At 45.0% G+C, this 21,454-nt stretch overlaps 1 protein-coding gene across 1 annotated transcript in view; it reads left to right on the forward strand.

The window, feature by feature from the left end:
- Vwa3a (von Willebrand factor A domain containing 3A) overlaps positions 1–21,454 on the forward strand; it is a 65,728-nt gene that overhangs the window by 32,265 nt on the left and 12,009 nt on the right. Inside the window, exons 14-25 of the mRNA XM_036196395.1 lie at positions 702–782; positions 1,160–1,254; positions 2,420–2,539; positions 7,000–7,074; positions 7,278–7,422; positions 8,384–8,579; positions 10,882–10,952; positions 16,603–16,752; positions 18,228–18,318; positions 18,935–19,045; positions 19,925–20,022; positions 21,027–21,158. Coding sequence (XP_036052288.1) covers positions 702–782; positions 1,160–1,254; positions 2,420–2,539; positions 7,000–7,074; positions 7,278–7,422; positions 8,384–8,579; positions 10,882–10,952; positions 16,603–16,752; positions 18,228–18,318; positions 18,935–19,045; positions 19,925–20,022; positions 21,027–21,158 — 1,365 coding nt within the window. The remainder of the gene's footprint in view (positions 1–701; positions 783–1,159; positions 1,255–2,419; positions 2,540–6,999; positions 7,075–7,277; positions 7,423–8,383; positions 8,580–10,881; positions 10,953–16,602; positions 16,753–18,227; positions 18,319–18,934; positions 19,046–19,924; positions 20,023–21,026; positions 21,159–21,454) is intronic.

Here is a 21,454-nt window from a genome sequence, read left to right on the forward strand (position 1 = left end):
ATGGCAAAGTAGAAGAATGAGACAAGAGGTAACTAGGAAGATGATTGGAAAGGTGGAAGGCTGAAAGGAAAAGGGGAGATGTGTGATGTGGACAAATCTAGCAGTGCAAAGATTACTAACCTAAATGCATGAAGCCACAGATAAAAGCGATGACTTAACCAAACAGGGTAACAAATAGGTGTTGAGTATCTATAAAGCCTGTCTGGATTCCCAAGTGTAAGAAACATAGCCAGTATGGGTTTTTGTTTGTTTGTTTTTGTTTTTTGAGACAGAGTCTTACTCTGCAGCCTGGCTAGCCTGGAACTTGCTTTGTCTGCCTGCCTCTGCTTCCTGAGTGCTGGGATTAAAGGCATGTGCCACCATTCCTAGCTGCCAGTAGGTTTTAATATCTCTGATTCTTCTCTGTGTTACCACAACACTTGAACCATGCCTCAGTGGCTTTGATGTTCAGAGGATCCCCTAAGAATGCTTCTGACTCGCTGTCAGGCCTAGCTTACTCAGGGACCCTTCTCCTGAAGGCTTCACACAAGGTCAAGTGGTGGTATGTGTGTGTGTAGGTAGGGAAATCTGACTCCAGAGGAGCTCAGAACCTGTTTCTCTCATGCATATGAGCCGGAGAGCCCAGCGCCCAATTTAAATGTAATATTTTCCATTCATGCCTCTGCTTACCTGTTCTCCATTCTACCCATGTCTGAGTGCAGAAAGCAATGATACAATTTGAATGGCATGATGGGACAGTGAAGAATATCCATGTGGAACCACCCTTCCTCTATGAGTACCAGGTCAGTAATGGGTCCAATCCATTAGAATATAGGTTGCAGGAAGATGCCTTAGGACATATAGACAACAAGCCATTGATCAAATTCCCTGTGTGTTTCTATGGGCACCTCCCTATATGGGACATAGATGCCACTAACAAGTCTCTCGTCTTTTGGGGTGATATCTGCCTGTCCCTCATTTGAAGGACATACTTGGGTTCTTCCTTTCCTAGTTTTATGATGGACTATTGTGATAGACTTGCACCTGACCTAGCAAAATGTTTATACAGCCTGTATGTACCATTTCCAGAAGCCATCTGGAGTACCTCCCCTCCTCACAGCCCGGCTTTCATTGCCACCCTCGGCACACTCACTCATGGCAGCCTGTGGTTTTGTTACAGAAGCAGCTTGGACGAGCTGTGCAGATGTATGAGAAACGGCTTCAGTGGCTCTCCCTGGCCAGCAGGAGAATCTGGGGCACTGTCTGCGAAAGGAGGTACTGACCCTGCAAAGTCTACTCTCGTTCCTTGTGGGGTCTGGTGGGTGACTCAGTGTTTATCCAACTCATCACTCCCCCACATCAACCAGCATCGTTGTATCCCAAGATTCTTTCCGGTTAGAAGCAACAGAGAGATGGGCATGGTGGTACACACCTGTGATCCCAGCTCCTGGAAGGCTGAGGCAAGGCGTTAAGGATGTGGGGCTAGCCTGGGTTACATGGTTAAGACTCTCTCTCTCTCTCTCTCTCTCTCTCTCTCTCTCTCTCTCTCTCTCTCTCTCTCTCACACACACACACACACACACACACACACACACACACACACACAGAGAGAGAGAGAGAGAGAGACAGAGAGAGAGAGAGAGAGAGAGAGAAACTGAATCTCAAAGTGAGCTTGAAACTTAGCAGTCTGATGAAGATAACTTTGAATCCTAGCCCAGGCTAGCCCAGGCTTGTTAGCCCTGTGGCTGCATCCAAAAGGTCAGGCTTGTCAAGAATCCCCCAGCTCTGCTTCCCTCTCTGTGGGTTTTGTTTTCAGATAGGGTTTTCCCTGCAGGTGGCAATACAGCCAGGGATCCACTTCCTACCAGATTTGCATTTCCAGGACTTAAGTATCCATGGGTCATGAGACTGGCCAGGGGAACGTGATATTCTGAATTCCCAGTCAAATGCCCACTCCTGAAGCATGGTGTGTGCCAGCTCCACCCAACTCACATGAATTGATGGAGATAGTGCTGTCCCAAGGAGAAATGAGGATGCCATTGGCAGAAGAGGGGATGGATGCTGAATTGGGTGGCGCATGTGGGAGGTATCCCAACATACCTTATTTAATGCAATGTAATTGACTATAAGAAATCTTTTTGTAAATATGTGGTAGTGACACACCAAAGGGAAGAGAGGTCTTCTGACTTGAAAAACCACTACATGCAGTCCTCAGCGCTTAAACCACTTCCACTACATTCCACTAAAGACAGGAGGTCCCACAATACCCATAGATGACTATAAGCCTACTTATGTTGGTCTCAAACCACAGAGATTCTTGGCCATCTATGAGTTTGGCATACAAAATCCCCCTGGAAAAATCTTTAAATAGTAAAATGGAATGGAACAAACATTATCTGAGAGATTCAGGTTGCCTCCTGAAGCTTGTGTTTCTCTTTAGGGTTGTTATACTGCTGGATGTCTCGGTGACCAATTCCATGTACATTATTCATATCCAGCACTCCCTGCGCATGCTGCTAGAGGAGCAGCTGTCCAACAAAGACCACTTCAACATCATTGCGTAAGTCCCCAGAGTTCCCCATGGGTGTCAGGGAAGAAGCTGTGTGTGGATGCCACCACCAGGCTGAGGCTTTGGGCAAATAGCGAACCACAGACAGTGATGTTATGAGGGCCCAGCATCTTAGGATTCCCATCAGTTTATCTGATTTGGGTGATCTTGTTTGGGGTCTTGAATAATTGAATGGCTACAGGACTATCCCACTGGGGCAAAGGTTGTAAGTGGCCCCAAAACACGCGATCGGCCAGGGTAATGTAATTCAGCCCATTGCCCCATTTGGCTTTCAAGCTAGTAAACACAGCAGAGAAAAGAGAGGGACCCAGCCATGCCCTGGTCTTAATCTTAGCCTGGTTCTAGCAAGCATTGCAAATACTTAGTATTCTAATTCTAAATTAAATTAATTTTAATCTATAAATAAATAGTATACAAAATTTGAAGCTATATATAGCTTAAGCTATAGTATTAAAACTATGTATCATTTTAAAATTATATAATATGTAGTTTCTAAAATATGTATTCATTTAATTATATATGTTATATTTTATATGCCATATAGGTAACTTTAAAATTTTGCAAATTATATATAGTTTTAAATTGCATATGCTATCATGGTAGCCTTTAATATCAGCACTTAAGAGGAAGAGGCAAGAGAATCTCTGTGAGTTCAAGGCCAGCCTGGTCTACATAGTGAGTTCCAGAACAGCCAAGACTACATAGAGAGACCCTGTCTCAAAACAAAAACAAATTTTATATGTTATATGTAATTATACATCATATGTAGAGGTTATTAAATTTAAATAGGATACTATATGTCAGGTGTGGTAGCACAAACAGGAAACCCCAGCATTTGGAAGACGAGGTATGGTAGTTCATGCCTGTAATCACAATGTTTGGGAGCTACAATTTCAGGCCAGCCTGGGCTGCATTGTAAATACCAGGCCAGCCACTGATGAATAGCAAGACCCTGTTTCAAAAACAGAAAACACACATTTTTTTTAATTGCATACAATTTTAACTAGAGAAGGCCTAGAAGTCAGTAGTTATTACTAAATAATAGGCCGGAGCCTAATCTTTCCTTAATAAATTCTAATGAAAAATGCTTAGGGCAACATTTTCCTTTTTTATTAGCACACACCAATTACACAAAAATAACGGACTGAATTATGATGTTGTCATGTATGTATATGGCGTACTTCTATATACTCACCCCTATTGTCCCCTCTTATCCCTCCTCCCCCTCCCTTGCTTCCTTCCTTGGAGAAACATTTTACACAGTGTTTTCATCTGTTTACCCACCTATCAATTCAACAAAGTTTCATTGAGAACCTGCTGTGTGCAAGGCAGTATACTGGCACTGGGATCCAGAAATGAATGTACACAGTCCTTAGGGAACTTAAGGACTAGTAGAGGAGAAGACCCATTAAGAATTAAGTCCTGGGCTAGAGAGATGGCTCAGTGGTCAAGAGCACTGGCTGCTCTTCCAAAGGTCAATTTCCAGCACCCACATGGTAGCTCACAACCATCCATAATGAGATCTAGTGCCCTCTTCTGACCTGCAGGCATATATGTAGGCAGAACACTGTATTTTTGAAGAAAAAAAAAAATTAAGTGCTGTTGAGTGCTTCCTGATGAATAGGCATAAGGTTTCATGGACCGGGAAGGATGGAAGGCAGGCTCAGCCTGGGCTGGCTGGGCCCAGGAAGGTTAAGACACCTTCATGGAGGAAGAGCCTCTTGAGCTGGGTCTTGGTGGATGGATAAGATTTGCCCCATTCATAGGAATGGTGTGCACTAAGGAAGGGACAGCCCAGGTTGCGGGAAATGAGAAGCATGATGGAATTGAAAGGGACTATGGAGTAGTTCCATGAGGATATACAGATAAGAGGCTTTGCCAGATGATGGAGAATTTATACAGGGCCATGCTCAGGAGTTTTAAGCAAGGTGATATAACATGATGAGGTTTTCATCCTCAAATGCTGAAGTAGCAACGTGAAGGATGAACTGAGGAGGCATAACCCCAGAGGGAAGGAGACCAGTGGGCTTCTGCTGTGGTCCTCACGCCACACTCAAGCTAATGGAGGGAGAAGGGAAGGGGGGAAGCGAGACAGAGCACTGGGGAGATGCAAGCTGCAGAGGGAGGAGCCGTTTGCTGTAGGGAATGAAGGATGGGGAGATGATGGCCCAGGTACAGAAGAGGTGGCTGCCAGGCGGTGGTGCCGCACGCCTTTAATCCCAGCACTCGGGAGGCAGAGCCAGGCGGATCTCTGTGAGTTTGAGGCCAGCCTGGTCTACCAAGTGAGTTCCAGGAAAGGCACAGAGCTACACAGAGAAATCCTGTCTCGAAAAACCAACCAACCAACCAAACAAACAAACAAAAAACAGAAGAGGTGGCTTCAGCCAGGCGTCGTGACACACCAGTGATCCCAGCACTCAGGGGGCAAAGGAGAATCAGTTGGGAGGGACAGTTTTACACACAGCAAGTTTGAGTGTCTTGAAAGTTTGGAGATCTCAAAAGGTGTCCCGGCAGGGGCTCCAGGAAGGAGTCTGAGCAGAGAAGCATGGGTTTGGGAGCCATCGGTGCCCAGTTATGTGGTTGGAACTGCATTTCCCCTTGTAGGAAGGAGGGAAGACAGAGAACACTGAGGAAGCACCAGGATTTCACCCAGGAAGACAGTGACCAAGGAAGACAGGAAGGGAAGCCAGAACGTAGGAGGCAAACAGTAGAGAATGGTGTTGGGGAGGCAAAGGAAAGATATGATAGAGCTCTTGCCTAGCATGCTCAGCACCTACCTGCACTGCAGGGAAAATGTCCTCAGCAAGTCCAAAGAAGCAGGAACAAGCAGGTTATTCATCACACATGTTGAATAACTCCATTTCTATAACTGTATCTATCTATGCATTCAAATGAAAAAACAGAACAAAGAGTTAAAAATGTTTTGTTTCTTTGTATATTTTGGACTTCTAACCCAAGTGCTATAGAAGGTTTGGGAACTGTCTCCTAGAGACACCCGCTACAGATGTTAGGAAGAAGGCAAGAGTACCTTCCCAGGCAGAAGCATGAGAGCGATGGGCTGAAGAGGGATTAGTGGTGGAGTGGTGGTGCAGTGGGTGGAGCAGTGATGGTGCAGTGGTGGTGCAGCAGTGGAGTAGTGGTGGAGCAGCAGTGGTGCAGCGGTGGAGCAGCAGTGGTGCAGCGGTGGAGCAGCAGTGGAGCAGTGGTGGAGCAGTGATGGTGCAGTGGTGGAGCAGTGGCAGAACAGTGGTGGAGCAGTGATGGTGCAGTGGTGGAGCAGTGGTGGAAAGGGTGGTACAGTATATGGTGGAAAGGGTGGTGCAGTATATGGTGATGCAGTGGTGGTACAGTATATGGTGGAACAGTGGTGGTGCAGTATATGGTGGAACAGTGGTGGTGCAGTATATGGTGGAACAGTGGTGGTGCAGCGGTGGAGCAGTGGTGCAGCGGTGGTGCAGTGGTGGAGCAGTATATGGTGGAACAGTGGTGGTGCAGTGGTGGTGCAGTGATGGAGCAGTGGTGGAGCAGTGGTGGTGCAGCAGTGGAACAGTGGTGGTGCAGTATATGGTGGAGCAGCGGTGGAGCAGTGGTGGAGCAGTATATGGTGGAGCAGCGGTGGAGCAGTGGTGGAGCAGTATATGGTGGAACAGTGGTGGTGCAGTGGTGGTGCAGTGGTGGAGGGTGGTGGTGCAGTGGTGATGCAGTGGTGATGCAGTGGTGATGCAGTGGTGGTGCAGTGGTGATGCAGTGGTGGTGCAGTGGTGATGCAGTGGTGGTGCAGTGGTGATGCTTTTCCAGGGAGCTTGTCCAGCATGTCAAAGGGAAGATAGAGAAGTTCCTGGGAGACAGAGTAGAGGCTCCTAGATGTGCGGGGTGATGGGAAAGAGGGGCATGGAGTGTCTGCTAAGGAGGAGTTTTACCGGATTCTCAGAAGAGAACATCACAGAGGAGGCCTAGGTTCAACAAGAGAGATCCATCTTGGCCCAGAGAAAGTTACATTGTTACCCATAAAGGGATAAATTCTCCTGAGAATCTTAAATTCTGGCTTGTAAAGAAAATGAGCTCACGCATATTTTAGAAAAAGACCATAGTTCAGCCTTAGAAGGAGAGTATGCTGGCAGGGGATCCTGGGCTCCAAGAGTCTTAGAGAAACAATGAATTGCTCCCTGTGGGGACAGAGAGGTTCCTGCAGAGAAGGGAGATGTCAGTGTCTCAGAGGGCATCAGCCCAAAGCTGGCCCACACTCTCCCTGCTTGAGAATCCTGGCGCTGTCCCACACAGACTTTGCTCCACTGTGTTATGATGAACAAGAAAATTTTGTGAGCCAGCAACATTCCAACATTTTGGGGGTTGTCAGAATTTCATCTCCCTAAAGGCCCATAAAGCCCAAAGAATAGGGATTCAGAATGGACGTATGTCCTAGAAAACAAGCCCCTTTTTCTTCCTTAAAGGTTTGGAAGCACAATTGAGAGCTGGAGGCCTGAGATGGTTCCTGTGAGCCACGACAACTTACAGAACGCCTGGCGGTAGGTGATGGAGGCAGAGCCCAGCGTTGCTGTGTCTTAGCTGCCCTGTGGCACTGCCTTCCACTCCCAGTCTCTCTACCTGGATGTAGCCCTCTGCAGGCTGCCCCACCCCCACCCCACTCCCAGCCAAAGGCAGACATCAGCAAACAACTTTCCTCTCTCTGTCCTTGGGACCTCAAGGCCTTATATCCCTGCCTCCCCAGGTGGGCCCTGGGCCTCCGGTGTCAAGGAAGCCGAAATGTCCTCAGCGCCCTGCGGAAGGCCATAGAAGTGGACTTCCAGGACAAGGACAAACACGAGTCTCAGGGCATCTACCTCTTCACAGGGGGTGTTCCCGACCAAGATGTGGTGAGTAGCCTCCATCCTGGACATCTGTTGTCTTTTTTTGTTGTTGAGATAGGGTCTGGCCTGGAACTTGCTTATGTAAACCAGGCTGGCTTCAAACTACAAAGTCCACCTGCCTCTGCCTCTCAAGTGCTGGGATTAAAGGCGTGCGCCACCATGTTCGTTCTTCTATTGTTTTTTTTTCTTCCTTTCTTCCTTTCTTCCTTTCTTCCTTTCTTCCTTTCTTTCTTTCTTTTTTTCTTTCTTTCTTTCTTTCTTTCTTTCTTTCTTTCTTTCTTTCTTTCTTTCTTTCTTTCTTCAGTGTTGAGTGTAGACTTCAAGCCCTTGCTTTTGCTAAGCAAACATTCTACCACTGAGCCATACCCCCAACCCAGCATGGAGTATCTAAACTACGTCTACTCACACTGTAACACAGACAAGACTCTAGGCTATGGTCACAACACAGCTTGTGGCTCAGCGGGTCTTAGTTGGGATCTGAGAGTCTGCCAAGCTCCAAGCATGTCCATGCTGCTGCTTACAGACTCTACCTGGCAGGAGCAGGCTTTCAGGCCCAAATCCCTGCTGTACCCTGTTAAAACGCAAGAAGAAATGGTGTCTCGGGCTCATGTCCTTTTGTCTCTGCACACAGCACTGGACCAAGCACATGGTGGCCTCAGGAAAGATGACTGGGGGCTGGAAAGGTGGCTCGGTAGTTAAGAGCTCCGGCTACTTTTGTAGAAGACCCAAGTTCAGTTCCCAGTATCCATGTCAGATGGCTCATGCCTGTTGGCAATTCCAACTTCAGAAGCTCTATTACCCTCTTCTGGCTGTGTCCACCTGCATACACCACTGCTCCCCCTCCCCCACACACCACGACACACACAACCAGAAATGTTCTTTTAGAGAAAGATAACCAGCTGAGCTGCTGGGAGAGCAGCAGCCCCCAGGCCCTCGGGTGTGGACTTCCTGTCTCTCTTCCCCACAGTCCACACTCAGCGCCTATGTGGCAGAGGCCTGTGGAGGTTGCGACCTCCATCTGAATGTCTGTCTATTCTATGTGGGTGAACCACGGCTGGACACCACGCCCCCTGCCTGCTATGCCAGCCGTACGGACACGGCTACTGCCTACAAAGAGATCACCCGGGCTGCCCGAGGTCGCCTCCACTGGTTTGGAGAAACAGGTGTGTGGGTGTTTCCTGTTCCCCTTTGCCCCTTTCTTTCCAGACAGTGTCTCAGTACTGGTTCCCCTTGACATTGAAATAGTTCCAAGAAACAATATGTGAAAGTCATATTGATTAAATGAGGAAGCTAGAGAGATGGCTCAGCTGTTAAGGGCACTGACTGCTCTTCCAGAGGATCCGGTTTGAGTCCCAGCGCCCACATGGTAATTCACAACCATCTGTAACTCCAGTGCCAGGGGATCCAATACCTTTCTCTGGCCTTCCAGGGCATCTGTCACTAATATGATGCACAGACACGCATGCAGGCAAAGCATCCATGCCTATAAAATAATAAAACAATTCTAAAAAGTCAAGTGAGGAGGGCAGAGCCATGGTTCCGTGGGTAAAGGGGCTTGTCATCAAGCCTGAGTTCAACCCTTGGATCACACATGGTGGAAAAAGGGAAGCCAATCCCACATGTGGTTCTCTGACCTTAACACACATGTTATGGCATGCACATGCATGTTTGTGTGCATGCATAAATAATGTAAATTAAAATTAGAGACTAGGGATATAGCTTAGTGGTCAAGGGTACACTCAGCATTCACAGGCCCTGGGTTCCATCCCCAGCTCTCAAAAAGCAAAAAAATACCAATGTTAGCCAGTATTCTGGAAATGACAGGTGATGGTGGGTGTACAATAACGTGAATGTACTTAGTACCACCGAACTGAACAGTTACAGTGACTATGAGCAAACGGTGCAGCTCAGTGATGGGGTTAGTCCCTTGTATGCCCAGGTTCAAGACCCAATCACACCAAAAGTAAAGTGGTGAGGTTTACGTTGGGTATATTTTACTGCAAAGTTTTAAAAGGTAAAGCCTTAAAATACTGTAGAAATCAACAATGAGGATGACCTCAGTGGTAGAGTGCTTACCGAGCATGCATAAAGCCCTGTGATAGATGCCCCACATTGATATGTGTATGTTATGTGTATGTGTGTGTGTGTGTGTGTGTGTGTGTGTGTGTGTGTGTGTGTAATATCACACACATACATAGACACACACATCAGATCTAGAACATATTGTAAAGACCCCTTAGACTTATAGTTCCCGAAGTGTGGTATATTTACAAGTAACACATAAATATCTGTAGATGGTACATGAAGCAAGGTTGTGCCCTCTCTCTTTATATATATATCTCTGTGTGTGCAATGGTTATGATAATTACATGCTTGTTTTAACATTTTAGAAAAATGCTGACTTCACTTTGTTGGCTGTGACAGATTTTCATGTTTAAAGTACTCTTAAAAACACAAGAAGTAAGCCAGGATGTGGTGGCACACGCCTGTAATCCCAGCACTCGGGAAGCAGAGGCAGGTGGATCTCTGTGAGTTTGAGACCAGCCTGGTCTACAGAGCTAGTCCAGGAAAGGTGCAAAGCTACAGAGAAACCTTGTCTCAAAAAACCAAAAAAAAAAACCAAAAAAAAAAAAACAAAAAAAAAACCCAAAACAAAACAAAACACAAGAAGTAAATGAAATTAAAATGTATGGAATAGGTGATGGCTTAGATGGTATGAATATGCAAAAATCATTACAATAATGTGGGAGGGATTGAGCCTAGGACACACTCATTCCTTCCGAGCTCTCTGCCGGACTCCCAGAGACAGGACATGCCTGCGCCTGAGCTCTGGAGCAGTCTTCAGACCTTTCTTGCTGTGAACTTGCTGGGTGTGTTCGTTGACATTCCCAGCAATGATCACTAATGATGGCAAACGCAGAACAGCTGCGAGATGGCAGACACCGCTTAAGCATCTTACGACACTATGTGACTTGATCTTCACCATAGCTCGGTGGAGTAGGTGACTATCTGCCCTGTTCAGCAGATGAGCAGCTGAGCCACAGCCTCAAGGACGGAAGCTGAACCCAGGCAAGTCAGCATTAATGCCCAGTGTACTTGCCTAATGCTGGAGTCCTGCTCAAGAGCAACATTGCAATGTTCACTGCAGATATTAGCCACTGTAATTAGTCACTGTAAATAATTACCGTGTAGGTCATTATCTCCCATTCCACAGAGTAGCAAAAACCTTTGCAGCTAACTTGCCCTTCCTGTGAATGCTAGGACACTGAGTCCCAATGCCAGTTACACTCTTGGTGACAACATACCATTGGATGATACAGGGTTGTAGCTGGTTAGTTCAGTCCACTGTGGTCCCATCCTGTCCCTTGGGCTTGTCACTTCCACATGGCCTTCATGTATGCAGATGTTGACACCTGCCCAGATCTACACCCTCTCCTGTTGCTCAAGATGTGCTTTTGTTTCCAGGTATTTATGAGAGTGATGACATCAGTGCCATCATATCCGAGATAGAGAAAGCCCTCCTCTACTCCCAAAAGGTATGCCTTGCGCTCAGGTTTAATACATCTGTGGTACCTGTGTTTAACTGCCATGGCTGCCACAACAAAACACTACAAGCAGAGTAGTTTAGATCAAAAAGACATCTATGCTTCTGTGCTTCTGGGAGCTAGAACTCTGAAATCAAGGTAGGAGCAGGGCCATGTTCCTTCTGTGGGCTGTAAGTAGAGGTCTTTATTATTGCCTCCCTTTTGTTTTGATGAAAAACAAGTGTCTTGGGTGCTTATTATAAATGGCATGGAAGGCTTCTAAGACTATTACAATAGGGGAAACAATTCAAACACAAAATCCCAAACACAGCAGAAATAGCTAGGGATTTATAGCCAGTGAGTAGTCAATGGGTAGAAAATCTCCAAGAGGGAGTTGATTAGGCTTCAAGGGTTCAGAGGTTCTTTTTAAAGGCAGTCCAAAGACCTAGAACTCAAGCAGGGATGATATGGTTATCAAGGGGAGAGTGGCCTTGCTGAACCTACTGGGAAAATCTCTTGCTAAAACTGAGCTGATATGGCCAAAGTGGAGGCCTAGTCAAGAAGATGTCTCTAAAGTTTGGTCCACGTTTGGACATTCCACAGCTGTATAAGCATAATTCCAACCTATGCTTCCGTCTGCACATGGCTGTCTGCCCTCTGTGTGTTGGTCTTTTTCCTCACAAGAACACTAGTCACATTAAATTAAAAGGTTTGACCTACTCCAATATGACATCATCTTGACTTACATTTTAATTTCAGCTACATGGTCATTATTTTTAAAGTCACATTTGCAGTTACCAGTTCCAATGTATCTTAGGAGACACAAATCAGCTCACACCAGCTTCCCTCTCCACGTCTAGATCCACTGACAGCCAAGGCTTCAAGTGAAACATTGTTTCCTGTCTTTCATTGGATTTTGATCTATATGCTATAGATTCTGGACTCTTTTGAGTCCCTTCAACACACCAAGCCCCTTCCTATCTCAGTCTCTCTCTCTCTCTCTCTCTCTCTCTCTCTCTCTCTCTCTCTCTCTCTCTCTCTCTCTCTGTGTGTGTGTGTGTGTGTGTGTGTGTGTGTGTGTGTGTGTGTGTGTTTTCAAGACAAGGTTTCTCTGTGTAACAGCCTTTGCTGTCCTGAAACTTGCTTTGTAGACCAGAGATCCTCCTGCCTTTGCCTTCCAAGTGCTGGGATTAAAGGCGTGCACCACCACTGCCAGGCCCTAACCTTAGTCTTTGCACCTGCTGTATTCTCTGCCTGCAGATCATCCATGGTCTGCACTTTGTCACTCAAAATCCATTTAAAATACTACTTCTCCAAAGGATATTTGAGTAGGACAGGTGAAATTAGAAAGATGGAAAGGGACCAAGTCATGCCAGGAGCAATGAGAGTGGGAATAAGGGAACAGACAGGAGAACATTTAAAGATGAATTAACCAAATTTACAGCTGATGGAACGTACAGGATGAAGGACAAGAAGAAACCTAAAGTAGTCCCCAAGGTTTTCTCTAGGGAAACTAGCGGACAGTAGTGTCATTGATCAACTGAAAGTGAATGTAGAAACATTCTATTGTGGGAGGATATAGGGGGTTAAGGTTAAGAGAAAGGTGGCTTGGCCTATGAGGTAACAAATGAGGATGGCCTGAAGGCAGATGGAAAAAGATAAGGGGTAGAGACAGAGACTTTAAGGCAGATTTTTTTTGTCAGGACCACCAGCTCCCCAATAACTGACACAGAGACTTATTAATTATAAATGCTCAGCCAATAGCTTAGGCTTGTTATTAACTAGCTCTTACAACTTAAATTAACCCATATTTCTTATCTACACTCTACCATGTGGTGGTATCTTTTTTCAGCATGGCATGTTCATCTCCTGCTTCCTTTGTGTCTGGTGGCTGGCAACTCCACCCTCTTCTTCTCAGTGTTCTTTCAGTTTGGCTTTCCTGCCTAACCTCTTCCTGTCTAGGTATTGGCCAGTCAGTCTTTATTAACAATGAAAACAACACATCTTCACAGTGTACAAAAGAATTATTCTACAGCATTTCCCCCTTTTTGTCTAATTAAAAAGGAATGTTTTAACTTTAACATAGTAAAACTATATATAACAAAAACAGTTATCAAGTAAGAATTACAGTTCCAATATCCAGTTCATTTGTATTTGAAAAATTTAGAGAAAATACTCTATTATCTACCTTGTCTTTATGAGTCTAAAGTTTTATATCTAATTTGCTTTTTATCATAACTAATGAAAACTATAAGTTTAACTATTTATTCTTTTATTCTCCATCAAAGACCCCAGAAGGATGTAATATATTACCTAATGACAAGGACACCTGGCTGCCTGGTCAGTCACCCAAAGTTCTTCTGTAACATTGAAGCATCCATTTTTTACCTTTAGCCTTGCATATCTGATAGGCATTTTGAAGGACTGTCCTACCTTGTTTTTGTAAAATTTGGCAGTCACTTTCTTTTGCATCCTGCTGGTCCAGTTTGGACAGCATACTGTTAGCAGTCTAAACAAGGGCAGTTTATTTGCCCAAATGGCTAGCCTTTTCCATAAAGAAAGTAAACTCCATATGGAGTTTTCTCAATGCCCTTCATCTTCATTTAAGTAGATTGGTGCTGCCAGGAGCAGACATATCTCATTGTCATGAAAAGCCTCAGGTTATTAAACATCTTAAATGCCATATTTTGTAGGTATTTGAAGTGATTCAACATCTGCCTATCTAAATATTATCTGTTTAATCCTGAAAATATAACTAATATGACTATAAGTTTGGTTATTATAGATAACTAACTACTAACTTATATTTCTTAATTATACATTACATTTTAAATGAGCTGCATAAGCACAAAACCCCAAACAAGAGTAGAAACACACATTCAGTATAACAAAAATAACTTAAAATTTGTATCAATAAACCAAAATCCATAACAATAGAAAATATTTTGAGTTTAATAGTTGCTTTTTGGATTAAAGTAGATTCAATAATCTATCCTTTTGAATTTTATATTATAAAAATTTTATAAATTTTTCCTTTAGAAAAAGATCTTTGAATTTAACTCCTTTGTTTAGCTTTTTTCCTGACCATAACCAACACAAATTTATAACCAACCCCCCTTAAATGATGACAAACATCCATAACCTACCTTTTGAGAATGTGGGTGTTATTTTCTCTAGACTGCTTCCTGTTGTCTGGGGGAGCTGGCATTTTTGGGGACCCTGAGAATATTCAGCATAATGGTTAAGCCCTGGCTAGAGTAGTCTGTTAGGCTGAATCATCTCAGCCAGCAGCCTTGAAGCTGTTCTGGATGCAGAACTCTGGGGAAACTGCAACAGAGGCACTCTAAAATGTTGGCTCATGTGGGCCATCCATTTTCACTGGTGTCTTTCACTGGTCCCCTTGTTCTAAAAGTACATAAACTTTCAAAGATAACATACATATCTGTATTAAAACAAGTATGGAATGTGTGGTGTGTACAAGTCAGTTAAAGATAAATTTTTGATTTTTGTTTGAGCAGGTAAAATATACATTACATGTCTTACAGGTTTTTTAAGGTTGATTTCTTTATGTCTATAGCCAGAATTTTCAGGGGGTTTTCCCCAATCAAACCTGATCATTTTCAACATTGAACAAGTCCACAGCCTTTTGTTTTCTGTGGGAATAAAAGCACAACCTCTTCCCCAAAGCAAAACATCTTTTGACTTTCATTTTGAGGTCGACAATTTAAAAATATGTAGGTTGCTTTACTCCATCAGCCTTCACAATCCAATGTCTCCAGAAACTATCATTTGTTCATCAGCAATCAAAAAGTTCAAAGACAGCTGGGTGGTGGTGGTGTACACCTTTAATCCCAGCACTCAGGAGGCAGTGTGAGTTCGAGACCAGCCTGGTCTACAGAGTGAGATCCAGGACAGGCTCCAAAACTACACAGAGAAACCCTGTCTCAAGAAAACCAAACAAACAAACAAAAAAAAAGTTAAGAAAAAAAATTCAAAGACAACACAATAATATGCAGGATCCAGACTCCTCTTGTATTTTCCATCTTTCTGTGGATTATTTTATTTTATATTACTTTACTACTTTTTTAAGCACTTTATTATTTTTAAACTATTCTTTTTGTATGGCTATCTATACCCTTTTCCTTTTCTCTCTCAAGCCTATGTACATTTTTTTTTAAGATTTATTTATTATGTATACAGAAGAGGGTGCCAGATCTCATTACAGATGATTGTGAGCCACCATGTGGGTGCTGAGAATTGAACTCAGGACCTCTGGAAGAGCAGATGGTGCTCTTAACCTCTGAGCCACCTCTCCAGCCCGCCTATGTACATTTTTAAATACACTGTAACTCGTTGAGTATTTTTCCCCATCTAGATCTGTCTTTACTGCATACCTGTAATCTTTTCTGTCTTCATGAGCAAAATCTTAAACCCACCACATGGCTTATCTCATGGCATGCTGGTAGGGCTCATGCTACTGGGGCTCACATGGGCAGCTCAAGCCCACAGGCAACGGTTGGGAGACGTGTCTCTGTTTTGCAGCCAGCATGAGAGACATGAGACTAGGAAGCCACATATGCCTCTTTTGTGTTTAGAACTTTTTAAAAGTTTTCTCAAGTCTTATGTGGATGTAGGTGCCCCAAGTTGGGTACCATTTTTAGGTAGATTTTTTTTGTCAGGACCACCAGCTCCCCAATAACCAACACAGAAACTTATTATTAATTATAAATGATCAGCCAATAGCTTAGGCTTGTTATTAACTAGCTCTTACAACTTAAATTATCTCATACTTCTTATCTACATTCTACCACATGGTGGTAACTTTTTTCAGCATGGCATGTTCATCTCCTGCTTCCTCTGTGTCTGGCAGCTGGCAACTCCATCCTCTTCTTCCCAGTATTCTTTCAGTTTGGCTTTCCTGCCTAACCTCTTCCTGTCTAGCTATTGGGCAGCAGCTCTTTATTAACAATGAGAGCAACACACTTTCACAGTGTACAAAAGGGTTATTCCACAGCAGAGATTTGGAGTAGTTCAAGCCTAGGATGGATAGGGAGTTAGTAGGGTCCATATCCAAGCCAAGGGAAGAATCTGTGACATAGATGATGCTGAGAATCATGGTGGGGACATAGGTGAGGTTGAGAATCATGGCTGAGTACACAGATGAGGCTGAACATCATGTTGGGGACGTAGGTGATGCTGACCATCATGGCCAGGACATGTTCTGGAACAGAGCAGCTGATTTTGGGGCAGACAGGAAGCAGAGAAGATGGGGCAGAGAGTGGTCCAATCCCCAAGGATCTGCCTCCAGATGACCTTCTTCCAGCGAGGCTCCTCTTCCTATAGTTTCTAGAACCTCTCAAAGTAGTGTAAAGGACCAAGAATTCAATACATGAGTCACCAGGAGAGAGTTCATATTCAAACTGTAAGAGCTGGGTATAAAATGATGTTAGCAAGTCTTCCTGACCTGAAGGCTTGAGACCCCAAACGTGAATCTGCTCAGTGCCCAATACAATAAGAGCATCCTTATTCTTCATAAGATTAATCCACAGTCCCAAACTGCATTCTCTGGGCAGAAAAAGCATCAAGAGGATTCTGTCCTGCTGTGCATGTATGTCTACCCACAGTGGCTGGTGTTCTGCTAACCACCCAACCCCCTTTGCAGTGTGCCCTCCTCGTGGCCTCCCTGAAGAACCATTCGGGAAAAGAACTGCAAAGTGCAGCCCTTCAGAAAGACAAGCCAAAGATGCTCAAGCAAAGTCCTTCCAAGAACCTCTGTCCTCCCAAGCCCACAGCCCCCTCAGTGGCCAGAATGGTTTGACACCCTTCCCTAATAACACACAGAGGATTTGTTTCCAGTTTGTCTCCTTGTCTTTCCTAGATCTTAAAAGAGCTGGGCCAGGCCTCAGGGCTAGCACTGGTTGGGGCAGAGACCCGGGAGGGGTGTCCCCTGGGGCCCACTGGGAAGAGGACCTACCTCTTAGCTTAGAGGGGGCACCTATGGCTCTCCTACTCCCCTGTACTTTGATTATGCCTCAGCTTCATTCCATAGCCCCGATCTAGGATCTCCATGGAACTATACCCTCCTCCTCTGCATGTGGTAGCTCAACCTGAAGGGTTTGTGGGGAAAGAGTAAGGTCGCTAAATAGACCTTGTTGCTGCAGACCAAGCTTAGTGGGGGTATGACAGGATTCCCAATCTCAACCTAAGCCTGCTGGGGATTATCATCATTCATGGGCATCAAATGTGTCCTATATAAAATACTCATTGTTCACCTAAGTGGTCAGAGGGCCTTCTAGAGGGGAGATGTTCACAGCTCAGTGCTGTGAGCAGAAGAGTCAGTGACACCTGGAGGCTGTTCAGCAGGTTGCTGACTAGTGAACACACACATTTCAGAATGAGGAAGTCTATCCCGGGCATGTATAGCTTATCCATGGGGCTGCACTTCTAAGGCGTTCCAGAGTTTCACGGAGAGAAGCCCAACATCCCAGGCTCATCCCCACCCCCTCTTAATATCTCCCAATTCTGGGAGAACCCCAGCATCTCAGGGCTTTCCTTTAGTATCTTCAGTATGAAGAGGGCTAGGCTGCACCATGGCTTCTATTGGGCCCTCCAGACAGGCTGAGCACTCCCTAGAGTAATGGCATCTAGGCCCTTTCACCACAGTACACAAAAGGATCCCTTTGCTGGCCTGGTGACTCTGCTGACGTTATTAAACTATTACTGTGTTCTATGTATGCCCAGTAAGGAAATAATTCCTCTAAAACTGAGGGGCCCAAGGGGACATAGAAATAAAGGCAGAGTGGCACATGCCTTTAATCCCAACACTTGGGAGACTGAGGCAGGCAGATCTCTATGAGTTCAAGGCCAGACTGGTCAATACAGCGAGCTTCAGGCCAGCAAAAGCCTCAAAACTGTGTCTCAAAACAACAACAAAATTGGAGCATAGAAGTTACCTAAATGGTTGTTTGTCATGCTGGAGGCTCAGAAAATCTAGTCTAGTAGGAAGAGAGTCAGGGAACTAGTAAAGAATGTTCTGGCAAACACCCAATGCTCCACTAGTGCTCTTTTATACTACATGTATGAAAGTGCACACTTGAACACCTTTCACTCCAAACCCAGAGCCACTGTGAAATCTGCCGCAGAAGTGGGCCAAATGTGCCTGAGGCGCTAACTCCCTTCAGTCCCTCCCTGGAAACATTCCTGATTGGCAGGTTGAGGTCAGGGTGACTGGGGAACTGCCTGCCACAGGCAGCAGGCCTCTGATGGAAAAGATGGCCTGTTTTCTAGAACATTAAAGATGACCTGAATGGAGACAAGAGCCCCCAACTGAAAGCTCTGAAGTGCCATCCCCTCAATGGCAAAGCAAGCATCTCTTCAGGTAAGGAATGGCAGCGGAGAGGTGGGGGTGGAGGGTCAGCTCAAGTACCACTGAGGCATGAATTCATAATGAAAGTGACTAAGTGATGATGACACTTGACTGGCTGCCAGCCTACCAGCTAAGATGCTTCTCATAAGGCCTGTAGCCATCAGCCCTCAGCAGTCAGTTTCCTATTTGCTGATTTTACTGACAGGGTTCAGTCTAAAAGGGGCTCATCAAGAGAAGCCATGGCTATTTTTATGAAAGTACTCACTTCATAAACCTGAGACTATGTATCTGCATTTTGAAGAAAAAGGTTTTTAGCACTGTGGTTCAGGGCAGCAAGCCCAGGAATCTCCACTCTGTTTCTTATTAGCCCATCTGTAACCTGGGGGGCCATGAGGAGATGGTACAGGAACACTAAGCATTAGCACTGTGTCCTGGAGCTGTCAGGACCTGGGGATAGTAGCTCCAGCTATTACTGGTCCAGACAAGGGCTAGGAACCCGAGATGGGAGAGAGGAGCCTGAGAATCCCATGCCCAGGGTAGATCTTAGCTGAAATAGAGACATCCAAGCAACATGACTTTATCAATAGGACCTACAGAGTAGCCCAACCAAAAATCAACTGTCTTCCAGCTGCAGCCCACCCTGGGAAAGAAGGGATGGTGGAACAGAGGAAGAAGGCCAAGCCCAGGGCAGAAGATACAGCTCTCTCTGTGTTCTACACAGACTCAGGGAATAGTGTGGGTAAGCAAAAGCCAATATATGCATCTGAACAGCTCCTGGCCCTGGGCAACCTGGTGAGGATAGTAGCCCCATCTATCTCCTTCAGGACTCAGCCTCTGGAGCAGACCTGTCTTTAAACAGCTCAGTTCTCCCAGCCAAAGAAATGAACATGTGCAGGTGGGCTCTCTCACTGTCTTTGGATGCACCGGTGCCTTCTGGGAAAGGCAGTTTCCTGAGCCCTAAGGACAATTAGGAAAGGAATAAAGATTCCCCTTGGCCCGCCATTGGGTTGCTATGAAATGGTACCTATATTAGTTACTTTTCTTCTTTGTATAACAAAATACAAACAAAAGCAGCTAAAGGAAGACTGTATTTGGGCTTATGATTTGATGAGCTATAGTCCATCCTGATGGAAAGTTGTCGGGGAGAAGCTCTCAGCTGTGCCAACAGGGACACAAGGTGGCTGTGTCTACAATTAGGAAGCAGAGAAACTGGATGCTGGTATTTCCCCCTTTTCCCCATTTATTCTGACCAGATCTGCAGCCCATGCAATGGTGGTGCCCACATTCAGAGCGGCTCTCCCCTCCTCAGCCAAATCTCTCTGGAAGTTCCCTCAAAGATACATGCAGAGGCATGTCTTCTAGGTGGCTCTAAATCCAGTCAATCTGACAATGAAGATTAGCCATCACAGTGCCCATTCTAGCTGGATTCCTTGCTAAATGGAGAAGGGGAGCCCTGAGCAGCCCGCCCCTATCCTCATAATTTGCTTTCTACATCTCCAGCAAATTATACCTAAATAATTTGCAATGAATTTGACATCCAGGGAATTTGACATGAGAAAGGGAGGAAGGGAAGGAAAAGGAAGACATATCTGTGGTAATACTGCTATATTTCTCCTAGGTTCTATGTACAAGAGGTACCCTCAAGGGAAGTTTGTTAGAAGGGCTAACTCTTCTATTGAGCTGCCCAGGAAGGATGCTGTTTGCTCAAGTCGAGAGGTATTAAGTTGTGCATATCAGCACATGCCCCTTAGTGATTCCTTCTACTAACCGTGGCTTCTAGGAGGGTGGGTGTACTTGGAAGAGAAGACAAAGCTGTTAAGAATGGCTGCTTACTGTAACACATACAGTAATAGCAATAAGCTCAGAGAGTCTGCTACCTCCTAGCTGGGTAGCATTGGGAAGTCAGATAACTACACTCAGTCTCACTGTATAAAATGAAAACAAGCTGGGCCTAGCGGTGTATACCTTTAATCCCAATGCTTAGGAAGCAAAGGCTGGTGGGTCTCTGTGCAAGATCAGCCTGGTCTAATATAGCAAGTTCCATGACAACCAGGACTAATAAAGAGACTCCTGTCTCAAAAAAAAAAAAAAAAAAAAAAAAAAAAAAAAAAAGAAAGAAAGAAAAAAGACCAAAATAAATAAATAAAATGAATGAAGACATTGTGCCTATCTCATAAGATTGATATGAGGCATAACTAAAGTGTATTTTGTCATAGTCCTTATTAATGTCAGATCCTTTGGGGTATAAGAAACAGAAATCCCCCTACTCATTCATATCATCTTTTTCCACACAACCATTCAATGACAGTCTGGCCTTGGGTCTGGCTGGGTTGATGCTGGATATCATGCTCAGATGGATTGGAGCCTACATCCTGACATCGCTCCATTGGATAAAGAGACTGAGGTTATCTTGATTGGTTTTAGAGTCTGAACTTTAGACCATTTAAACACAACCATTATAATAGAAGGTTGTGCTGAGTGTTAAGAATCAACAATATCTACCAGAGTCAACAAGGCCAAGTATATGCTCAATGCATCGGGTTCCCTGTCAGCCATTCTTGTGCATCTCTCTCCCGGAGCTGAGGAGAGGATTTGCACGTAATATAATCAGAGGGGACCAGGAACATAATAGATGCTTGGAAGGGACCAGATCATACTTTGACTGTGAGTCAGCTGCTCACGTACGACTAACTTACCCGAGTTACCTTTTTATTCTAAAGTGGATAGCCACCTGCGGGCTGAAGAAACTGAAGTTGGAGCTCTCCAGATGCCTCGGTCCCCACTGTGGAAGTCAAAGGTCAGCACGTGGGGCAGCCAAACACTGCACTCTCTTCCCCAGTGTAGAGATCAACGTAAGTGACGATGTGCCGTTCCTCATCCCCCAGTTCATTACTTTTTGTCAGCTGCGGGTGGCAGAGAGAAGGTCAGGGGACACTGACATCTATTCCCCCTTGTACAGCCTCACTCCCTAAAGTAGGACTTCCCTCAGTTGATGGAAAACACAGATTTCTGGTAGAAAAAGAAAAAGCCAAGCCCACAGGGTCAGAGGTCATACTCCGGAGTAGATGCAAGACCCCAAAGCAGATATTAAGCGCACAGGCAGTGGCTGAAGTAGCCATTCCAAAACACTTGGTACCTGTCTTATTTT

Source organism: Onychomys torridus, chromosome 1 (genome assembly GCF_903995425.1).
Source record: "Onychomys torridus chromosome 1, mOncTor1.1, whole genome shotgun sequence".
In the NCBI taxonomy this organism is placed as follows: Eukaryota; Metazoa; Chordata; class Mammalia; order Rodentia; family Cricetidae; genus Onychomys; species Onychomys torridus.